Below are 20907 nucleotides of genomic sequence, written 5' to 3'. Positions count from 1 at the left end.
AGAAAGGTAGTAGAAGCCGACTGCCACCGTGAACAAGATTTGAGGTGAGTGCTGGTTGTCCTTTCCACTGTTTTCTTCACAGCAGTCATTGCACACCATTATCCCTTCAAACACAATGATGGAATTTAACTTGGGTGCCAGAAGTGAGTTCATAGACTTTTAATTACTGTGAAATGTTTGCCTTTATCTGGAGAGAAATGTGCTCTTAATGATGCATGTTCTAGGAGTATTCACATTTCCTGCAGAGTGGGAAGATAAGGAGGCATCACATGGCGAGGTCTGTGAGAATCATGCAAACACGTGCGCTCAGCAGTCATGGTCATTTGCCATCTTCCCACCATCTGCTTGGAATGGACATTGTGCAGTATGTATAATAAAGTATACTTGCATATAATACATTGTTTTTAAGCAGGTATGATTGGTAATGCTTTAAGGTCTGTATTAATACTGTTGCATGAGACGGACTAAAACACATGAATTCTCCTCTTATTGGTGTATTTGGAAAAATATATATGGGTTTTATTATTCTGGGTAACTGGTATGTCTCATCAGTACCACTGACTCTTTTAATAGACTTAAACCGTAAGAGGCCAAAATAAAGTTGGCCCACTTGTTTTTGCTGTTAATCTGTTGGAGGAAGGAGACTTGGCCAGGGTCCAGATGTGCAGTATCCAGGGAAATCTAGCATGCTGCGCTGTTTTCCTCACTTTGTCATCATCAGGATATCACGTCAATAAGACATCTTCCTCGTTACATTGCACTGGCATTACATCAGTCCTTTCCTTCTCCATTGACTCTTTTATTAGAACACCAAATCATGCTGGTACGGGGTCATAGACTCCATCTGTTCCCTTCTGGTTTTCTGCCCAAATCTAAGACCTACTGAGTTACCCTTAAAGGGGACCTGCCGTAATCTTATCAGTGATGTTATCTTCCAAACCCTTTCCTTTGCCGAATGTTGAATTTCTTTTTCACAGCTGGGTTTGCTGCCAAACCCCCTGAGAGGACTCGTGGGCATGTGTCCAATTTGTAGGTTTAGTCTGATACAAGTTCACAGTATAAGAATGCCTGTCCAGTTCAGATGCCACTAAGATGCATTTGTTTTCTTATTTCCAGTGATTCTGCACCCTAGTTAGAGAAAATTCCTTTCATGTGTAAACCGGACGAAGCACTGAGTCTTGGATTTTATCCTCCTGTCTGACATGCTTCTAGTAGTAGTCTTCATAGTTCTTGGGGTTGAGGCAGTAGAGGATGGCGCCTCCAAATGAGAAGATTGTGGATCCCCACGCCAGGCCATAGCCCCAGTTGAACTCATGGTAAACCCTCAGACTGACTGTTTCTATGAACTTGACGGGGAATAGGACCAGGCTGCACACCTGAAGCACCACTGCAAAGGAAAAGGAGAATGCACAAAAAGTTCAAATAAATGTAATGATATCTTATGGAGATACAAACAGTGATCAATAACCATCGAGCTGAAATGGGACAGAGGCGTTTATGGTATGGCAACCCTGCAGGGACACCTGAAATAATAAAGCCCTTGAATTTGTCCTCAGAGCAAGGTCATGAGGGAGTTTTTCTTGAAGCCAGTCAGCCATTGTTTTGTATTTTATGCATAATCCTCCATCTCTTCAATGCAAGGCGGCGTCTTTCCACTTACCGGCAGAAAACAGCATCACAGCCACAGGCTTGTAGCAGCGACTCCTCGAGCCGAAGCACAGGGAGATCAGTGCCACGAGGAAGGAGAACAGGGTGAGGGCTGCTCCCCCCACCAGCAGGGCGAGGGTGGCGATCTGCCAGTCTGGGACAAACACAGGGACAGAGAGGAGCGAGTGGGATGGGAGGAAAGCCATGAATTCACACTGAGACAGAGAGACATAGGTAGCTTGAACCTCTGGAGAGCCTTGTCAGTTCTGCTTACGGGAGGGTGGAGGAAGAACAAGACAGCACAATAGGTCACATGCTATAGTGGTTCGCTAAAATAACAATGCGATGCTCAATATCACTCGAGACAAACTAGTAACCCAGTAGTGCTTGTGGTGAACTACCACAGTGCAGACATAAACTATTTGTGGTTTAGAGGCTGGGAGAGCTGTATATTCTGAGAAACTGCTGTTGTCTCGTGATGTTTTCATGTGAGCCACAGGGGATCAATGGCCGGTAGCAAATGAAGAATGTGAACCATGCAGCGAACAACCCCTCGATCCAGGCACAGCACTTTCTGCCAGACAAGAAACAAACACATGCTCGGTTGCGCACGGATTTCAGTGGTTCTGTAATGGATCCCAGAGCAGCGAAAAAGGCAAAGGGATTCTGTGAGGTGGCTCAGATAATGAGTATCCCTCTGTCTCTGACTGATGCCAGCTCAGCAGCATTCTCAGCATTTCATGGAGATTCACTCCAAAAACACTCAACTGGAAATAACTGTTGTCTGAGTCTCACTTTTTACCCATGATGGAGCCTCAAAGTGGAAACAAGGCTTTTGTCAGATACAGAGAAACTTTATAGTTTATTGTATATAACTTCTTTTGGTTTGCTTTATGCCAAAAAAAGCCCAAATCATTAGTCTCATTTAGCATCAGGACACAAACTAGAGACTGTTTAAAGTTACATTATGTTATTGTTTAGAGATTAAGGGTCTCTTTCTTAGCTTTACTGTGTACTTGCAGAAACAGGAGGCCTATATGTAAACAGGGAAAGGATATTATGGAGAGGAATTTGATTACACAGGAGGAAATCACTTAAGGTACAGTGGGTGGAGAGAAAAAACAAACATTAAAGGGTAAAATGAATCTTAATTCATAGACTTCATATTGAAATACTTTGGCTTGATTTGTTCTTTTCTTTTTGATCTTAGCAATAACTTAAAAAAGACTGAAGACTGCCAAGAAAATTTCCTTTCTACTCAGGCAGAAAATCGTCCCAACATTGACAGGACATAAGCTGCTTAAAGCACAGTTCTCACTCTTATTGGAGGGAAACTTTATTCCAGGGACCAAGTGACTAAAGTATAAACAAACATCAACTATTTCTGACCAAATTTGGTTCAGGATTTAGAGTTTATAAATGGGTCCTGTCACCACAGGATGTTGGAAAGAACCCACAATGTGAGGAGCACTCGTTCCCTCTGTCTTACACAACATGAGGCCCCCTCGTGCAGTGACCCCTCAACATTTCCTTCTCCTGCTTCTCAGCAAACAAAGTTACAATGACTTGACCTGCAGTTGTCACAGCTCATCCCCTGGTCTGATATGTTCAAGCCCAGCCAGTCTGCAACTAAAAGCTTTATCAGTGTGTTTGTGAAACAGCAGGATGCAGAAAGTCTTCTCATCTCTGATCTGGAACAGAGCCTGAACGCTGTGCAAGAAACACAGCCAGAGTTAGAGTGCTTAAAGGCCCTGACGAGCAGGAAGCACCAAACTATTAATCTGAGCTCCGCATGATGACAGATGGAAAAGGAGATACAGAACACAAGATCCAATCTGAGCATTAATTATGCTTCCCCTGTGTGCATGTCAGGGGCTGTTGAAGTGGTAATCAAAAAAAAGAAAAAAAAAAACCTTCTGGGCTCCGTTTCAGTCTCTTTGTCTGAGACAACGGTGGAAGATCTGTGTCACAGAAGCGCCTCAAGTATCTCTCTTGCTGTCACACGCACTCAGCCTCAGTGTCTCAGGGCAGAAGGATGGAGAATTGTTTGTGGCAAGAAACGTTTCAGTCAGAGGGTCCCAGTTTGAGTCCTCCACCACCTCTGTGAAGTGGCCACACTGAGCTGTGACCATCCACAGGAAGAAGATCAGCTCCCAAAATTGGGATTAATATGGCATCATCAATGTCCTCCATCACAGTTTCTCATCGAATTGGACTGTTTCACACACTGATGCCACATTCGTCCCCTCATCTCACACCGCCCCGGCATCAACACACTCGGCTCTTACACGCCTGCTCCACATTCCAAACCCTCTACACCTTTTAAACTTGACCTCCGACCCCGTCTAACCAACTGCATGTCTGTCAAAAATAGAAACAGCAAGGAGATCAAGATTATTTGTGTATTTTAAACAAAAGCAGTATCTCGTGTCCACTTTCTAATTCACAAGTGATAGAGTTGACTTTTCCAGCAGAAACACATGCACTAGCTTTGGAGAGCAAGTTCAAATGCATCGAAAGTGGCCAAGCTGCTGTTTCAAACTAACAGGATTTATTTAATGCCCAGAGCGTGACACCAAGGAAGAATAGTGGGGGGGGGGGGTGGAACGGCGAGAGATAGACAGGAGGGCAGAAACTGATTATTGGGATTCAAATCAATAAGCCTAGCCAAGCACAAGCCTGAGGAAATGGGAAGTTTGCTGTGTGCATTTACTGTGGTATGCTTCTGCCGAGAGCTGACATGCAGACTGCATGTCTTTATATGGCACCAAAGTGGACATTGCACCGACAGAGGAGGAATGGGGCCGGTGTGACCCGCAGATGCTCATCTCAGACAGAAAGAAAACATTTTGTCAGACTAACAAAAACATAATTCACCACGCAACATGCAGGAGAAGGCCTGAGGCAGCTGCATAAAAAAAATGACAACAAAGGTTTCTTCAAAATGTAAGATTAGCTCAGGGATGTGACGTGATAAGGTTGATGTAAACTTGATATTTGTTTAGAATCTGGGCTTTAGGAAAGCTGATAAAATAAAATAAAAATCTCGGACTTTTCAAATTACCACAGGTGTACACAAGAAAAGCAATGGTTTATTAATGTTTTAATTGTGTGTTTAAATTGTGTTTATTCATCAGTTCATTCTCCAGCCTAATACAGACTGTGGCCTAAAAAACTTTAGTTTGCTATTGAAATTAACTTTATTCAGGACTTTTTTTTTATAATGCAGCATCACATTCAATATATTTGGGAGTCAGGTTTTACACATGACTAACATGGAATTGTTTTAGTAAATATTATTTTATGCATCCAGCAAAAGCTCAGTGAGTAGACTCTATATCAGAAAAGATCCTTAATAGAGCAAACCAGCATTTTTGAAGTGCTTCAATTGTTTCCTTGGTAACTAATCTCCAGGCATCTGGATCTCTGGGGAACCCTGTGTTCTGAGTTGCCCTTGCTCCTTGGCCAGTGAAGAAACCCACACAAAGGCTCATTTTGTAGGCAACAAAAGGCCAAATGAAACCCCAGCTGGACCGCTCCTGTCCAGGCAAAATTCCCACATCATTCTGCGGTGCACTGGGTAAAATGTTTCAGGGAAGAAAAGTTAGCAAACCTCAACAGAAACCCAAAGCCAGCCTTATTCATTACACTTTGAGACTCGGGGATAAACTTTAATTTCTGTAATCGATTATTTCCCCACTTGGAAAGCAGCCCCATTGTTCACCATCTTATATTGTGCAGAAAAGTTCTGCAGTTTAAATTAGTCAGCCAATTGCTAATTATAAAGTCATTAACATTTAGCACTCTCCTGGGTGATATTTTATAATTCTCACCCTCTGAACGGATTGGTTGAGGAGTGCACCGACCAGAGGGACCCTTTGTTACCCCTGATCGCAGTGTACCTTATTAGAATATGAATAGGGACGTCTGTCTGCATCCGCAATTCTGCTGTTTTAAAGGTGAAACATACACAAAACAACTAAAATGGTTTTAAAACCCTTCCACACACGGTGGCACATCCAGCCATTACCAGGATGCGCGTTGTCTGTGCAGTCACATGAGAGACTTTCTCACCGGTGGCCAGCGTGCTGTTGCAGGACCACTCCTCCGAGCTGACGGGCTTCCAGCAAGACACCCACAGAGACAGGTAGTACTGGTCATCAGCCGTGACCCACGCTTGGCTCAGCATGGCCCCGACATCCAGGCACAGCGCGAGAAAGACGCACACGAGTCCCACCAACTTCAGGGGTGTCAGCGCCGACACGCGGACCTCCTCGGTGCCGCTTACGGAGGAAGCCATAGCCCACCTAAAGTGTCTCAGTCACTCAAAAGCAAAATGATGGTAGAAGAGATGGAGATAACAAAAAAGAAAACATGTGTGAGCCAGTGTCGTGCCCCCTTCAAGTGCAAAAAAACAAAAAAAAAAAAAAACTGAGCCAAGTTTTGGTGGTTGCTCCGTGGTTGGGTTGGATAGGGAGCCCCGGCTTGCTCAGTCCGCCTCCTGGGTGGAGGACTCCACGGTTGATGCTACTGCTGTGGATCCAGAGCTCTGCTGACGGGGCCGAGCTGCAGATTGCTAAAATAACACAGTGCTGCACCTGCTGGGTCCTAGTGCCTCAAACAAGTCTGGTCTCTGCTTGCCCCGAGAGCGTTTTCTGTTTGACTCACTGATATGTGAAGTTATCCTCTACTGAATAGTCTACCACGTTGTTTATTCCCTTTATAACAACTACAAAACTCATAGCTCATGCATAAATATCTAAATAAAAGGGCTGGCAGAAGTCCACGCTGCAGGTAGCCCACTGTTACACCTCCTTCATGGTGTTTGCTGTCATAAACATATTCATTTATTTTAGCTGCCTGCAGCTTATGCTAAATGTGACATTACAGTACATTAAATGTGACATGTGGCAAAAAAAAAACCCAAAAACAAAGTAATTTCAGATATTATTATTTAAAATCCAAGAGTCGCACTGAGGAAATATTTGGTTCCAACAATTTCCCCTTTGACACCATAAACTAGTAATTTTAACAAAATGGGGGTCCAGGGACCCCATGAGACTTTCAGGAAGCCTTAATATAAAATGACTGAGTTAGTTCCGAGATACAATATAAGTCTTTTAATAAAATGACTCTATGTAGAAAGAAAAGGCTACTCAAAGTCTCATTTCAGGCACGAAAAAAATCCAAACAAGGAAGTCCCCAGGAAAGCAAAAATGACAGTTCAGGCAACGGAGCTGGACAAGACAAGAGATTATAATTAGATTTTGGTTCAAGAGAAGAATAACTCTCACAACGGGAGTGGACGGATGGAGCGTTGCTGTCGGACTGCCGAAAAGTAGAAAAAAGAAACCAGGCTTTAAGATGTAAGGTTAGATGGGGCAACATGACAGCAGCCGTGCAGAGTAACATGACAGCCGTGGAGAGCTCCCATTGAGCGCAAACGAAGCGAAAAACTGCAGAAAAGAAAAAGAGAGAAAGGACAGCAGAGGACGCCAAAGAGACAGGCTGGCACTGTCCCATGACGTTTTCTTTATTCTCATTATTTACCCTGCTGCAGTACTGACTGTTCTGGTTTCTATCTATCTATCTATCTATCTATCTATCTATCTATCTATCTATCTATCTATCTATCTATCTATCTATCTATCTATCTATCTATAGCATCCAGTAGTCACTTTCTTTTCTTCTCACTTCGGATGTTTGCAATATTTTGCAACAAACTGAAGATTCAGTAAATCCCGAAAGTAATGAGCTGTTTTCAAATTGAAAGAAATAAAATCTTGAATACATGCATGCAACCTATATGTGAGTGCATAATGGATTGTAAACTTGGATGAAATTCCGAGACAAAATTAGGGCTGACTCTTAGCGTTTCGACCTGCTGATGATTCACAGCACTTTAACACAACAAGCTACATTCACACGTTCATGCAGTACTGTTTTATATATCATGTAGATGTAGAGTGATGAACGCATCAGAGGTCAATTTTGACATAAAAATATCCTCTTCAACATTTGAAACCAAAAACTTCATAATAAAGAAGGGACCCACTTTATGTCAAAAATGATTTATGACCCCTGTCATCCAATGAGAAGCTGCCACGTCACAAGTGGGCGTGGCTTAATGAACCGGAAATCCCTCCCCTTTGTGATCCAATCAGCGTGTGCTACGTCACGAGTGGGCGTGGCTTAACGATCCGGAAGCCCCTCCCCTTTGTGATCCAATCAGCGTGTGCCACGTCACGAGTGGGCGTATCTTAATGAACCGGAAGTCCCGCCCCCTCAGTGATCCAATCAGCGTGTGCCACGTCATAAGTAGGCGTATCTTAATGAACCGGAAGTCCCTCCCCCCTCTGTGACCCAATCAGCGTGTGCCACGTCATAAGTGGGCGTAACTTGGGTGAGGGGCGGTCCCTGGACCACGTGACGTCCGGAAGTGACGTATGTCCGTACGTCATCTCCCTCCTCCCAGGCGTGGCTCTAAAAGTGACGTCATCCGTGGGCGGTCCCTGGACCACGTGATGTCCGGAAGTGAGGTCATCCGGCGGCGGTCCCTAGACCACGTGATGTCCGGAAATGACGTATGTCCGTACGTCATACCTGGGCGGACATGTCTTCTGGACGTACGGCATGCCTGGACGGTGTGCCTGGACATGCCCGGACATGTCTTCTGGACGTACGTCATGCCTGGGCGGTGTGCCTGGACATGTTAGGGGCATGTCCGAACGAGTCTAGAGGTATAAAGAGGGGTCCGGGGGGGGGGGGGGGGGAAAGAACCCTTACTTACTTACTGGGGTAGAAAAGGAAAAGAAAAAAGAAATGGAGCAACAGAGAAGAGAATCAGCTCTTTGGACCTGCAATATGGCAAATGAAGAGAATCGAATCAGACTGAATGCTACACCGCCGCCGTCTGTGATTAGCGAAACGGCAGTGACCGTCTATGAGGACAACGGTTTAATTCCTCGAGCTCCTGCAAAAAGTACTGTGTATGTCCAGCGGGTCCAGCAGCGTTCATTCAAATCTCTGCGGGATGAATGGTCTCTTGCTGCATACGGAGTGCGTGGAAGCTGGGGATATTATTTCAAGTATGAAACCGGTGAGCTCTGCCTGTACCAGGCGTGCGATGGAGAAAGTTTTGGGCCTTTAGCGAATGTCGCTTCACTGACATCAGGAGACTGGGCTGTCTTAAAAATGGTGGTGCCGCGCAGCAGCTCAGAGATTGAGCGGGATTCTCTGGTAGAAGAAGAAGCAGAAGAAAAAGAAGAGGATGATCAGGCATTCGCTACTCCAGCCAAACGATCGAGAAGGGAATTATTTACAGAGAGCCAAAGAATCCCTCGTTACAGCGCTATATGGCAGTCAAAAACCAGCGCCTCAAGTCGGTGGTTCTTCCGAGCCAGCTTCCGCTCCTCCGGGGAGCGCATGGGTCAAGAGGACTTTGTTTTGGAGTCTTTTAATTCAGAATGCGGTGTTTTTAGACCGGTGTTAGTTTTGCCGAGCGAATCCTGGGTGAGCAAGGTGGAAGAAATGAAGGACAAGTTTGACTCCCTTTTCCGCGAGTGTCGAAATTGGAAAGACACATTAGCGGTGAAAAAAACCTTATTTTTGTAGACCACGCCCCTTTTTGCTTTTCCAATCTTTTCTCATTGGACCTTCGATGTGTGCTGGAGGAAGCCCCCCCTTAGCATGATATAAGTAGACCGCATGAATGTACGTCAACACTGTTGAACCAAGATGCCAACCCTGCGCCAGAGACGTCTGACAACCATGCTCTTGAAGCCGACCTCTGCAGCCACCGCGAATGACATCGGTGATGGGGTGGAGAGTCCTCCAGAGGCGGTCCTGTCGAGCGAGATGGAGCACCAGCAGCCGCACCAGCCCTCCTCCGCGGAGGAGTCGAGGGGCGCATTGGAGGATTCAGTCTCCACGGATGAGGGGTATGAGGACTCCCAGCAGGCGGGGTCTCTGGCTACGTGGCTGACCGAGTCAGTACTCACACCGCCGACTTCCCCGACCCCGTCCGAGGGGAGCACGAATGGCAACGATGATGAGCCGGACGGATGGGTGTTTTCATCCTTCATTAAAGTTGTGAAAACAGCGGTACTCCATCTGCTCACGATGACCCTTCACAAGTTTCGACGAGCTAACTGCTACGGTTGCGAGATCAATCATCCTAGCCAGAGAGAGCATCCTTGTCTAGAGGCGGTGGAGGACGACTACTACCGAGACAACTTTCACGGCATCATACGAGGGCTATGCACTCCTCGTTTTATTCCAGCCATCCAGCATCTGTTGACCCTTCGCAACATTAATTCCGATGACGGCAGAGTAAAAACTGCAGCGGAGACTATTTTATACGAACTGAGATCGGTGAAGAAGATTGAGGACCTTTACAGCATGTTAGACGATCTGATTGAGCAGGATCCTGTTAAAATAGGACAGCTCTTAATGCTGAGTGAGTATTGGAAAAGTTAATAAAGAAGGCGGAAAAAATATGGGAAATTACTGGAGGAAACTAACTAAATATGCGGAGGAGTGTGTCATTGACTACTGGCTGATGGATGTTTTGGAGCGAGTCATCGAAAACAGAGTTTTAACTCAAAAAGGTGCGGAGAAGTTTACCGTAAAGTTAGAAACTCAAAGACTGGAAAACATTTTACACCAAGTCCGTTCTCACTCGATCCTGACACCCTGGGAGACGATTGTACAATGTACCGTGTGTATCGATGCATCTGGGATGTCAGAGACATTTGAAAACATTGTTAGGGAATGGACAAGAGTTTGTGTTGTTGTATCACCTATTCATTTATTTACACTTTATGCTCTGTTTGTCGATGTGATGTGTTACTGTGTGAAAAACAATCTGAGTGTAAATATCACGTCTGAATTGAAAAGTTTGCAACGTATTATTCATAGTCACTTGGAAGACGCCATTATAGAGCAAGTCTTCACCATCATTTATTCTTAGGTTTTTATTATTATGATGTTGAATGAAAAAAAAATAAAATAAAATAAAGAAATGGCATAAAAGAAGAGCTCTCATGACTTTTTCTTTTATTCAGTAAAAACTTAGAGGACAGGATGGTTAAGGAGAAAAGGATCATGAAAAAAGTGTATTACAACCCTGAACATCCAGGCAGCTTCGGAGGAATAGATCGACTTAGACGGGGCGTGCAAGATGAAACGGGCGAAAAAGTCGGAATTGATAATGTCAGAGATTTTCTATCCAAACAAGACGCTTACACTCTGCATAAACCTGCCAGAATCCATTTTACCAGAAATATCGTTTTTGTCCCACGGGCTTTGAACCAATTTCAAGCAGATCTTTGCGATATGCGTGCCTTAGCCGAACATAACGACAATTTTAATTATTTATTAACGGTCATAGATGTGTTTTCAAAAAAGGCTTTCGTACGTGTCTTGAAGAAGAAAACAGCGGTGGAGGTGGTGAGAGCTTTCGAATCCGTATTTGAAGAAAGCGGCGTACCTAAAAAGTTACAGACGGATTCTGGTAAAGAATTTTTCAACAAAAGTTTCAGAGTTTTGTTGAAGAAACACGGAATTACACATTTTGCCACAGCTAGCGACCTCAAAGCATCGGTGGTTGAACGATTCAATCGCACTTTGAAAGGAAGAATGTGGAAATATTTCACCGCCAACAACACCAAACGTTACATAGACGTCCTGCAAGATTTGGTGAAAAGTTATAACCACAGCTATCACCAAAGTATAAAGATGACCCCCATGCAGGTGACTGATGAGACCGCCTCTCAAGTCTTTCGAAACCTGTACGGAGCAAGGTATGTTACAAAGGCTAGCAAGATGAAATTCAAGAAGGGAGATCTGGTTAGAATATCAAAGCTGCGAGGAGTGTTTGATAAAAAATATGAGCAGAGCTTTACGGATGAGGTTTTCTCGGTAGCAGAGTGCATTCCACGCACCCCGCCCGTGTACAAACTCCAAGATTACGACGGAGAGTCCATCGACGGGTCCTTTTATGAAGCCGAGCTGCAGAAAGTAAAGATTGGTAAAGACAGAACGTATCAGGTAGAGGAGGTTTTAAAACGGCGAACGATCGGGGGTGAAAAACAAGTTTTAGTACGCTGGAAAAACTGGCCGGAGAAATTCAACAGCTGGGTTAAAACCTCGGACCTAACGAATGCGTAAAAACCTGCGTACGTTGAGGTTCAAGCATTCAGCAATATGGATCTATTACATCAAGACGGATTTTACGTGACGCTGCCGTCCAACTCTAGTAAGGACGTGTTTAAAGATAACACGAGTTCCAGCTATACTGTTGATTTAGCAAAACCCATTGAGCTGAGCGGCGAGTGGCTCGTGGGTCTGTGCGAGATCGTCTACCCGCACACGTGGTATAATCTCCAACCGGACGCAGCATTTTTCGAGCTCATGAAAGTATCGGAAGATGAACAGACGGAAAAAGGTTCTGGAAAATCACAAACGCAAACGTTGGTGAGCGTAAAATTTAGCCGAGGAGGGTATTACGCACGGCAAAAAGAGCTGCTGGATCAGATTCAGCCTGCCTTAAGAAGATACATGCCCACGGCGAACGTTTCATACAATGCTGTGACAAAGTGTGTCGATTTTAAAGGCGACGGTCAATATAAAATCCGTGCTTACAGGCCCTTAGCATACATGCTAGGCTTAAAAGCGAATGATTGGTGGACTATCTCCAACCGCTCTTCTCCTCACCCCAGCGACCTGAGAACTGGGATATATAACTTTTTTGTCTACACCGATCTTATTCAGTACCAAGCGGTGGGGGACAGTTACGTACCGCTGCTGGCTGTCGTGAATGTTAGCGGGGAATACGGGGACATTGTGAGCATTAGATATAATACAGTGCATTACGCGCGCGTGTCGAAAAGTTACGTGAAAAGCATTCGGATAGAAATAAAAACTGATCGTGACAGACCCGTAAACTTTGTGTACGGAAAGAGCATAGTGAAGCTGCACTTTAAACCGGCTGCGTCAAATAAATAAAGATGGCTCTGAGACAAGATCCTCATCGTTTCGTAAATTATTATGAGGGTCAAGTAGGGGGATCCCTACCCGGTTTTTACGGAGCGCCGGTGATGTACGGCCGCGGAGTAGGATCCATTTTTTCCAAACTGTTCCGTTTCGTTACCCCTCTGTTTAAAAAAGGTTTCGCCATAGCCAAGCCTCATCTAAAATCAGCGGCAAAGAACATAGCTAGCGACGTGGTGAGCCACACAATGGGGAAAATTATGAATCCCGCTAATCAGGAGGGATCAGGTGGGATCATGGTCCTCTCGCGCAGACCGAAGAGACGTCCTCCGGGTGAGCGTTTGCGCACCGCTAAAAAACGCAAAGCTCCCGCCAGGAGAAAATCAGTCGCTGCCGGCAGAGCCCGAGAGAGGAAGGTCGCTCGGAGCACGGACATATTTTAAAAAAATTAAAAAATAATTTTCCACGTAGTCATGGCTCTTTTACATCAGAAATCGTCGGAGTGCACCCTTTCTGAATTAGATTTATTTTCGGCCCCGATGACGCAGCTGTCTATAGAGGATAAAACCTACACTGAAATTTCTCCTCTTTCAGCCATTACAGACGGCGGTCCTATTGAGTTTTTTATTCCCGGTGATGGGGAGAAATATTTGGATTTAAATGACACTTTACTTCATCTACGGCTTCGGATTACTAACGCGGATCACACCGTTCTGGCCGACGACGCTCAGGTGGGGCTCATCAATTACGCTCTGAATACGATCTTCAGCCAATGCGACGTCATCCTCGGGGATAGACTGATTTCGCAGAGCAGCGCAACGCATCCTTACCGCTCCATGATTGAAACTTTGCTGAACTTCTCAGAGGACACGCTCAAGAGTCAATTTTCAGCGGGGCTTTTCATGAAAGATACAGCCGGGGCTATTGACTCCATCGTCACAAATAACGGACCGAACAGGGGTTTAAATCAGAGAGCGGTAAGGATGCGTTGCGCTGCTCTGCGAAATCAGTCTATCCCCGAGGATGACGTCGCATTGGCTGAAGATCGTATTCAGAGCGTAATTGATGAGCCCCACCTGAGCGTCGTCGGCCAGAACGGTGTGATCCGCGTTAGTAATCCGAAGCCGTAGATGAAGTAAAGTGTCATTTAAATCCAAATATTTCTCCCCATCACCGGGAATAAAAAACTCAATAGGACCGCCGTCTGTAATGGCTGAAAGAGGAGAAATTTCAGTGTAGGTTTTATCCTCTATAGACAGCTGCGTCATCGGGGCCGAAAATAAATCTAATTCAGAAAGGGTGCACTCCGACGATTTCTGATGTAAAAGAGCCATGACTACGTGGAAAATTATTTTTTAATTTTTTTAAAATATGTCCGTGCTCCGAGCGACCTTCCTCTCTCGGGCTCTGCCGGCAGCGACTGATTTTCTCCTGGCGGGAGCTTTGCGTTTTTTAGCGGTGCGCAAACGCTCACCCGGAGGACGTCTCTTCGGTCTGCGCGAGAGGACCATGATCCCACCTGATCCCTCCTGATTAGCGGGATTCATAATTTTCCCCATTGTGTGGCTCACCACGTCGCTAGCTATGTTCTTTGCCGCTGATTTTAGATGAGGCTTGGCTATGGCGAAACCTTTTTTAAACAGAGGGGTAACGAAACGGAACAGTTTGGAAAAAATGGATCCTACTCCGCGGCCGTACATCACCGGCGCTCCGTAAAAACCGGGTAGGGATCCCCCTACTTGACCCTCATAATAATTTACGAAACGATGAGGATCTTGTCTCAGAGCCATCTTTATTTATTTGACGCAGCCGGTTTAAAGTGCAGCTTCACTATGCTCTTTCCGTACACAAAGTTTACGGGTCTGTCACGATCAGTTTTTATTTCTATCCGAATGCTTTTCACGTAACTTTTCGACACGCGCGCGTAATGCACTGTATTATATCTAATGCTCACAATGTCCCCGTATTCCCCGCTAACATTCACGACAGCCAGCAGCGGTACGTAACTGTCCCCCACCGCTTGGTACTGAATAAGATCGGTGTAGACAAAAAAGTTATATATCCCAGTTCTCAGGTCGCTGGGGTGAGGAGAAGAGCGGTTGGAGATAGTCCACCAATCATTCGCTTTTAAGCCTAGCATGTATGCTAAGGGCCTGTAAGCACGGATTTTATATTGACCGTCGCCTTTAAAATCGACACACTTTGTCACAGCATTGTATGAAACGTTCGCCGTGGGCATGTATCTTCTTAAGGCAGGCTGAATCTGATCCAGCAGCTCTTTTTGCCGTGCGTAATACCCTCCTCGGCTAAATTTTACGCTCACCAACGTTTGCGTTTGTGATTTTCCAGAACCTTTTTCCGTCTGTTCATCTTCCGATACTTTCATGAGCTCGAAAAATGCTGCGTCCGGTTGGAGATTATACCACGTGTGCGGGTAGACGATCTCGCACAGACCCACGAGCCACTCGCCGCTCAGCTCAATGGGTTTTGCTAAATCAACAGTATAGCTGGAACTCGTGTTATCTTTAAACACGTCCTTACTAGAGTTGGACGGCAGCGTCACGTAAAATCCGTCTTGATGTAATAGATCCATATTGCTGAATGCTTGAACCTCAACGTACGCAGGTTTTTACGCATTCGTTAGGTCCGAGGTTTTAACCCAGCTGTTGAATTTCTCCGGCCAGTTTTTCCAGCGTACTAAAACTTGTTTTTCACCCCCGATCGTTCGCCGTTTTAAAACCTCCTCTACCTGATACGTTCTGTCTTTACCAATCTTTACTTTCTGCAGCTCGGCTTCATAAAAGGACCCGTCGATGGACTCTCCGTCGTAATCTTGGAGTTTGTACACGGGCGGGGTGCGTGGAATGCACTCTGCTACCGAGAAAACCTCATCCGTAAAGCTCTGCTCATATTTTTTATCAAACACTCCTCGCAGCTTTGATATTCTAACCAGATCTCCCTTCTTGAATTTCATCTTGCTAGCCTTTGTAACATACCTTGCTCCGTACAGGTTTCGAAAGACTTGAGAGGCGGTCTCATCAGTCACCTGCATGGGGGTCATCTTTATACTTTGGTGATAGCTGTGGTTATAACTTTTCACCAAATCTTGCAGGACGTCTATGTAACGTTTGGTGTTGTTGGCGGTGAAATATTTCCACATTCTTCCTTTCAAAGTGCGATTGAATCGTTCAACCACCGATGCTTTGAGGTCGCTAGCTGTGGCAAAATGTGTAATTCCGTGTTTCTTCAACAAAACTCTGAAACTTTTGTTGAAAAATTCTTTACCAGAATCCGTCTGTAACTTTTTAGGTACGCCGCTTTCTTCAAATACGGATTCGAAAGCTCTCACCACCTCCACCGCTGTTTTCTTCTTCAAGACACGTACGAAAGCCTTTTTTGAAAACACATCTATGACCGTTAATAAATAATTAAAATTGTCGTTATGTTCGGCTAAGGCACGCATATCGCAAAGATCTGCTTGAAATTGGTTCAAAGCCCGTGGGACAAAAACGATATTTCTGGTAAAATGGATTCTGGCAGGTTTATGCAGAGTGTAAGCGTCTTGTTTGGATAGAAAATCTCTGACATTATCAATTCCGACTTTTTCGCCCGTTTCATCTTGCACGCCCCGTCTAAGTCGATCTATTCCTCCGAAGCTGCCTGGATGTTCAGGGTTGTAATACACTTTTTTCATGATCCTTTTCTCCTTAACCATCCTGTCCTCTAAGTTTTTACTGAATAAAAGAAAAAGTCATGAGAGCTCTTCTTTTATGCCATTTCTTTATTTTATTTTATTTTTTTTTCATTCAACATCATAATAATAAAAACCTAAGAATAAATGATGGTGAAGACTTGCTCTATAATGGCGTCTTCCAAGTGACTATGAATAATACGTTGCAAACTTTTCAATTCAGACGTGATATTTACACTCAGATTGTTTTTCACACAGTAACACATCACATCGACAAACAGAGCATAAAGTGTAAATAAATGAATAGGTGATACAACAACACAAACTCTTGTCCATTCCCTAACAATGTTTTCAAATGTCTCTGACATCCCAGATGCATCGATACACACGGTACATTGTACAATCGTCTCCCAGGGTGTCAGGATCGAGTGAGAACGGACTTGGTGTAAAATGTTTTCCAGTCTTTGAGTTTCTAACTTTACGGTAAACTTCTCCGCACCTTTTTGAGTTAAAACTCTGTTTTCGATGACTCGCTCCAAAACATCCATCAGCCAGTAGTCAATGACACACTCCTCCGCATATTTAGTTAGTTTCCTCCAGTAATTTCCCATATTTTTTCCGCCTTCTTTATTAACTTTTCCAATACTCACTCAGCATTAAGAGCTGTCCTATTTTAACAGGATCCTGCTCAATCAGATCGTCTAACATGCTGTAAAGGTCCTCAATCTTCTTCACCGATCTCAGTTCGTATAAAATAGTCTCCGCTGCAGTTTTTACTCTGCCGTCATCGGAATTAATGTTGCGAAGGGTCAACAGATGCTGGATGGCTGGAATAAAACGAGGAGTGCATAGCCCTCGTATGATGCCGTGAAAGTTGTCTCGGTAGTAGTCGTCCTCCACCGCCTCTAGACAAGGATGCTCTCTCTGGCTAGGATGATTGATCTCGCAACCGTAGCAGTTAGCTCGTCGAAACTTGTGAAGGGTCATCGTGAGCAGATGGAGTACCGCTGTTTTCACAACTTTAATGAAGGATGAAAACACCCATCCGTCCGGCTCATCATCGTTGCCATTCGTGCTCCCCTCGGACGGGGTCGGGGAAGTCGGCGGTGTGAGTACTGACTCGGTCAGCCACGTAGCCAGAGACCCCGCCTGCTGGGAGTCCTCATACCCCTCATCCGTGGAGACTGAATCCTCCAATGCGCCCCTCGACTCCTCCGCGGAGGAGGGCTGGTGCGGCTGCTGGTGCTCCATCTCGCTCGACAGGACCGCCTCTGGAGGACTCTCCACCCCATCACCGATGTCATTCGCGGTGGCTGCAGAGGTCGGCTTCAAGAGCATGGTTGTCAGACGTCTCTGGCGCAGGGTTGGCATCTTGGTTCAACAGTGTTGACGTACATTCATGCGGTCTACTTATATCATGCTAAGGGGGGGCTTCCTCCAGCACACATCGAAGGTCCAATGAGAAAAGATTGGAAAAGCAAAAAGGGGCGTGGTCTACAAAAATAAGGTTTTTTTCACCGCTAATGTGTCTTTCCAATTTCGACACTCGCGGAAAAGGGAGTCAAACTTGTCCTTCATTTCTTCCACCTTGCTCACCCAGGATTCGCTCGGCAAAACTAACACCGGTCTAAAAACACCGCATTCTGAATTAAAAGACTCCAAAACAAAGTCCTCTTGACCCATGCGCTCCCCGGAGGAGCGGAAGCTGGCTCGGAAGAACCACCGACTTGAGGCGCTGGTTTTTGACTGCCATATAGCGCTGTAACGAGGGATTCTTTGGCTCTCTGTAAATAATTCCCTTCTCGATCGTTTGGCTGGAGTAGCGAATGCCTGATCATCCTCTTCTTTTTCTTCTGCTTCTTCTTCTACCAGAGAATCCCGCTCAATCTCTGAGCTGCTGCGCGGCACCACCATTTTTAAGACAGCCCAGTCTCCTGATGTCAGTGAAGCGACATTCGCTAAAGGCCCAAAACTTTCTCCATCGCACGCCTGGTACAGGCAGAGCTCACCGGTTTCATACTTGAAATAATATCCCCAGCTTCCACGCACTCCGTATGCAGCAAGAGACCATTCATCCCGCAGAGATTTGAATGAACGCTGCTGGACCCGCTGGACATACACAGTACTTTTTGCAGGAGCTCGAGGAATTAAACCGTTGTCCTCATAGACGGTCACTGCCGTTTCGCTAATCACAGACGGCGGCGGTGTAGCATTCAGTCTGATTCGATTCTCTTCATTTGCCATATTGCAGGTCCAAAGAGCTGATTCTCTTCTCTGTTGCTCCATTTCTTTTTTCTTTTCCTTTTCTACCCCAGTAAGTAAGTAAGGGTTCTTTTTTTTCCCCCCCCCCCGGACCCCTCTTTATACCTCTAGACTCGTTCGGACATGCCCCTAACATGTCCAGGCACACCGCCCAGGCATGACGTACGTCCAGAAGACATGTCCGGGCATGTCCAGGCACACCGTCCAGGCATGCCGTACGTCCAGAAGACATGTCCGCCCAGGTATGACGTACGGACATACGTCATTTCCGGACATCACGTGGTCTAGGGACCGCCGCCGGATGACCTCACTTCCGGACATCACGTGGTCCAGGGACCGCCCACGGATGACGTCACTTTTAGAGCCACGCCTGGGAGGAGGGACGTCACTTCCGGACATCACGTGGTCCAGGGAACGCCCACGGATGACGTCACTTTTAGAGCCACGCCTGGGAGGAGGGAGATGACGTACGGACATACGTCACTTCCGGACGTCACGTGGTCCAGGGACCGCCCCTCACCCAAGTTACGCCCACTTATGACGTGGCACACGCTGATTGGGTCACAGAGGGGGGAGGGACTTCCGGTTCATTAAGATACGCCTACTTATGACGTGGCACACGCTGATTGGATCACTGAGGGGGCGGGACTTCCGGTTCATTAAGATACGCCCACTCGTGACGTGGCACACGCTGATTGGATCACAAAGGGGAGGGGCTTCCGGATCGTTAAGCCACGCCCACTCGTGACGTAGCACACGCTGATTGGATCACAAAGGGGAGGGACTTCCGGTTCATTAAGCCACGCCCACTTGTGACGTGGCAGCTTCTCATTGGATGACAGGGGTCATAAATCATTTTTGACATAAAGTGGGTCCCTTCTTTATTCTTCATAATTCCCAGCCCACTGTTCTACTCACTGAGCTACAGTCAATAAAACTTTTTTGGATTCTGTCTCTACAGAAATGCATCCAATAATTAAAAAAAACAAACAAACAAACAAAAAAAACCAAAAAAATAAAACCTGGCTAATATGTTCTTAGAAATTAAGAATTGGTCTTGATGGCTACTGTGCGGCATAACAATGAATATAAATAGTTAAAAACACGTTAAAATTCAAGCAGTTATAGATCACATTTCAAGCAAAAAGACACCTATAAAAATATTTGAGATCTAATGATATGAAATCCTCGTGTTAAAGTGATGCAGAATAAAGGTTGAGAAGTAAAGATTTTCCTTTTATGTTTCTTGAAATCCCACAGATTTGGTGTTAAATTTCGGTAAGTTTTCCCCCCTTGTCCCCAGCAACATATTTTCAATGTTTAATGTATGTTTAATGTTCTGTCAGTCTGAAAAAATAATGACTGACATTTCTTTAGTCTGAAAGGCAAAATGTGTTTGCTGCTGGGTTCTAGAGAAGAAATATTACACTTATGAGGGATATTGGCAAACACATAGTCCTCAAGGATGAAAATATCCATTAAAAACATAAACATCTGCCTATAAACAAGTAATTCATCATAAGTCTGCTTTTCTCTTATAGCTCACATCTCAACTCTTGTTTTCACGGTTTAACAGCCTGTTTGATATTTCTCACAAAGCATGCACTCCAACACACACGATACACTCCTCCTGTGAGGGAAGGCTTACACAGCTCATTTCGTTCTTAATTGAACTTAGATAATTCTTTGTCTTCAGGGAAGAATTTCAAAATTAATTCATATTGATTAAAACACACTTGTGCGCACACATACATACACACACACACACACACACACACACACACACACACACACACACGCACACACACACTCAGACAAACAGATAAAAGATATTTTTAACAGGAAAGAAACTTTATATTATGGTGAGAAAAAATTAATTCTGGACATGTCAGACTGATTGATTTGCTGTGAGGTTAAACAAAGTTACGTGCTTTTCTGAGAGACTGACTTTAAGAAAATATTAGTCATGAATGTGTGTTCATGTGCGCATCTCGTTTCCACTGATTATGATCTGCACCCATTGATGTGATGACGTTATTAGACTTTGCCACTAGGAACAACTGACCTTCACTCCTGTGAGACACACCACGCAAATGTGCTGCAGTGGAGCTGCCATGCAAGCATTTGATTTCATGTGTCAGGCAGAAATGTCAACATTTTCATTTAAATATTTAAAGTGAGTGACACAGAAGACTGAACAAATGTTAAATGATGGGAAAACAAATTGAAATGGTCTTTTACTCTGCCAGCATTAATTGGAAAATGTAATGAAATGAGTGAAAAACAAAATAAAAGCAGAGGAGGGGAAACATCAA

The 20907-nt window shown here is 45.0% G+C and overlaps 1 protein-coding gene across 1 annotated transcript; it reads right to left on the bottom strand.

Moving 5' to 3' along the window:
- Window positions 1-623: 623 nt before the first annotated feature.
- Window positions 624-5947, bottom strand: tmem47 (transmembrane protein 47; the record flags this gene model as incomplete). The annotated part of the gene is made up of 3 exons (XM_079245215.1): window positions 624-1387; window positions 1661-1801; window positions 5722-5947. 3 exons carry the CDS (start codon window positions 5945-5947, stop codon window positions 1209-1211), a joined length of 546 nt encoding a protein of 181 aa, XP_079101341.1. The 3' UTR covers window positions 624-1208.
- Between the last annotated feature and the right edge of the window lie 14960 nt (window positions 5948-20907).

This window comes from Telmatherina bonti (assembly GCF_933228915.1).
Source record: "Telmatherina bonti genome assembly, chromosome: 8".
Classification (NCBI taxonomy): Eukaryota; Metazoa; Chordata; class Actinopteri; order Atheriniformes; family Telmatherinidae; genus Telmatherina; species Telmatherina bonti.
Note: the sequence above shows the minus strand (reverse complement) of the source record. Positions and strands in the feature narration are given on the sequence as shown.